General features: G+C 54.2%; 1 protein-coding gene across 1 annotated transcript in view; it reads left to right on the forward strand.

The window, feature by feature from the left end:
• PTSG_11881 (uncharacterized protein) overlaps positions 1–2,500 on the forward strand; it is a gene marked incomplete at its 5' end in the record, with an annotated part of 12,865 nt that overhangs the window by 6,857 nt on the left and 3,508 nt on the right. Inside the window, 6 exons of the mRNA XM_004996907.1 lie at positions 195–603; positions 855–929; positions 1,150–1,283; positions 1,556–1,686; positions 1,981–2,073; positions 2,370–2,451. Coding sequence (XP_004996964.1) covers positions 195–603; positions 855–929; positions 1,150–1,283; positions 1,556–1,686; positions 1,981–2,073; positions 2,370–2,451 — 924 coding nt within the window. The remainder of the gene's footprint in view (positions 1–194; positions 604–854; positions 930–1,149; positions 1,284–1,555; positions 1,687–1,980; positions 2,074–2,369; positions 2,452–2,500) is intronic.

Here is a 2,500-nt window from a genome sequence, read left to right on the forward strand (position 1 = left end):
GTGAGCGTGTGTGTGAGCGTGTGTATGTGTCTGCGTGTGTGAGCGTGTGTGTGTCTGCGTGTGCGAATGTGTGAGTGCGTGTGGAGGTCTCGTTGTGGAAGCATGTTTATGTCTTGTTTGGCGTGTTCAGTCTTGCAACCCAAACTGCAGCAAGCACCGCTCACGTTGCAGTCCGTGATCCATTGCCATGGCAGGCACACCGCCGAGGACCTTGCATCGTTGGTGCTGCAGCTTGCGCGGGCGGGTATGTCAGTGCACGTGCCCGCTGCGCTGTCGTTCTTCGTTCCGCACGCGTCCGCCGCACAGGAGGCCGTCATCATTGAGCTGCAGCGGCTGGAGGAGGCGGCCCAACAGCATCAGCAACGACAGCAGCAGCAGCAACAGCAACAGGAGGAGCAACAACGGCAGCACCAAGCGCGGGTCGCGGCGGAGACGAGTTTTTCTCACGTTGCGCCACCTGTGGGCACACCGGAGCGCGGTGGTTCACGCACGAGCATCACGTCTGCGTCAACCGACGTGTCCATGGAAGGGGATGGTACGCCACGCAAGTCATCGCTTCGCTCTCGAATGAAAAACTTCAAGAAGAAGCTCACGCCGCGCAAGGTAGCAGCACGGCAGCCATGCAGCTTGCAGCTTGTTGTTGTGATTCATGGCTGTGTGCTTATGTGTGTGTATGTCGCGCAACGTGCACGCTTGTTTCGCTCATGCATGTGTGCGTGTGTGTGCTTCATTGAGTGGTTGACACGTACCTTGTTCTTTGCTCTGTGGGCAGCACGTTGGTGTTTGTTAGGCTACATGATGAGGTAATCTGACATCCGTAACATGATGCTGTGCTATTTTGTTGTCGACTTCAGAGCAAGGAATTGCGGGAAGCGACAGAAGTGAAGCGAACGCTTCGCATTGCTCAGTTCTCCCCACCCGATCCAAAGGTACCACAAGCAGCGGGCTTTCAAAATGCCACACCGCGACCTCCTCGTGTTTGGGCGGTGGGGCGTGTTAGTGTGTGAGCACTGTGAGCGCAACCATTTTGCGGTGGTGCCATCCCCCCATCTCCAGGCAAACAAACACGCAATACTGCTCACCAGGCTTGCAATGGAACTCACCACCAACATCACACTCCCATCTCTTGTGTGTGTGTGTATTTGTCAGGTGCTCAGCAGTTCCTTCAAGCGGGGCGGGGATGTGCTTGAACTGTCTGGCAGATCGCACTACCTCACATTCCTCAATGGTGTCTATCGCGAAGTTGAGCGCTCCCACCGCGGTAACCCCGTCTATAAGCTCATGTACGCGCAGCATGTGTTGTATGTGCGTCAAGTGTGAGTGTGTGTGTGTGTGTGTGATGCGTGTCATGTGTGAAAATGTGTGTGTGTGCTTGTGGCTTGCAATTGGCATTTGTTTGTCATTGTGATGTTGTGCGCCAGCAACGTAACACCAACATCGCGGTGCTGATCACGGCTTCTCTCACATCTATCCCGCGTTTTGCACCTGTCCGCTCACCCCACCCCCACATCTTTGCGTTCCGAACTCCCTCCCTCCCCCCCCCTCTCTCAAATAGGGCGCCAATTGATGCCCCACACACGCATCTGCACGGCGAGTATGTGTTTCTGTTCATGGACATTGACGACAAGGCGTGGGTGTTCTTCCTTCCAAACGCTGGCCCGGTCGCTTGCTGCGCGGCCATCTCAGGTACGCGCAAGTGTGTGTGTGTGTGTAAGTGTGTGTGTAAGTGTGTGTGTGTGTATGTGTGTGTATGTGTGCGTTGAGTAACGGGTGGCTATGAATGAAAGCGTGGCCGTGCTGAGTGAAGGAGAGAGAGAGAGTGTGTGTGTGTGGCTGTGTTGTAATGCTGTTCAAAGTCATGGCTTGTCGTTTTGCATTCACCCTTGCCTCTCACTCGCCATCTTCCCCTTGTTCCTCCTAATCCTACACCCCACACGTCTCCGCTTGTTTGTTCCATTCGTCAACTTGTGTGCGCAACAGCGGATCCCGTTGAGACGGACGGCGAGTGGATGATTGTCAACACGCGGAACGAGCTCGTCCCAGATGCAGCCGTGCACATCTCACGACTCGCAGGTCACCATCATGACCATGGCATTCGAGGCGGCGCTGGCAATTGCACTCTTGCTTGATAGCGATGGTAGTGATGCTGGTGGTGAACAGTGAGTTATCTGCTCTTTGCACGCTGTCCTCACGAGTATGTATTGTGTGGGATGTATGTGTATGTGCATGTGCATGTGTATGTGTATGTGTATGTGTATGTGTATGTGTATGTGTATGTGTATGTGTATGTGTATGTGTATGTGTATGTGTATGTGCATGTGCATGTGTATGTGTATGTGTATGTGTATGTGTGCGTGTGCGTGGTGCAGGTGTGCCTGAGCGTCGCCATCCAAGCCGGGAAGCAGAGAGCGCAGAGCTCATGAGTTTGCGGGAGGAAGTACAGACGCTTCGGTGAGAGACTGAGACGAGACAAAGTGGTTCCGAACGCCATTTATCGTGT

Source organism: Salpingoeca rosetta, assembly GCF_000188695.1.
Source record: "Salpingoeca rosetta unplaced genomic scaffold supercont1.5, whole genome shotgun sequence".
NCBI classification, from domain to species: domain Eukaryota; class Choanoflagellata; order Craspedida; family Salpingoecidae; genus Salpingoeca; species Salpingoeca rosetta.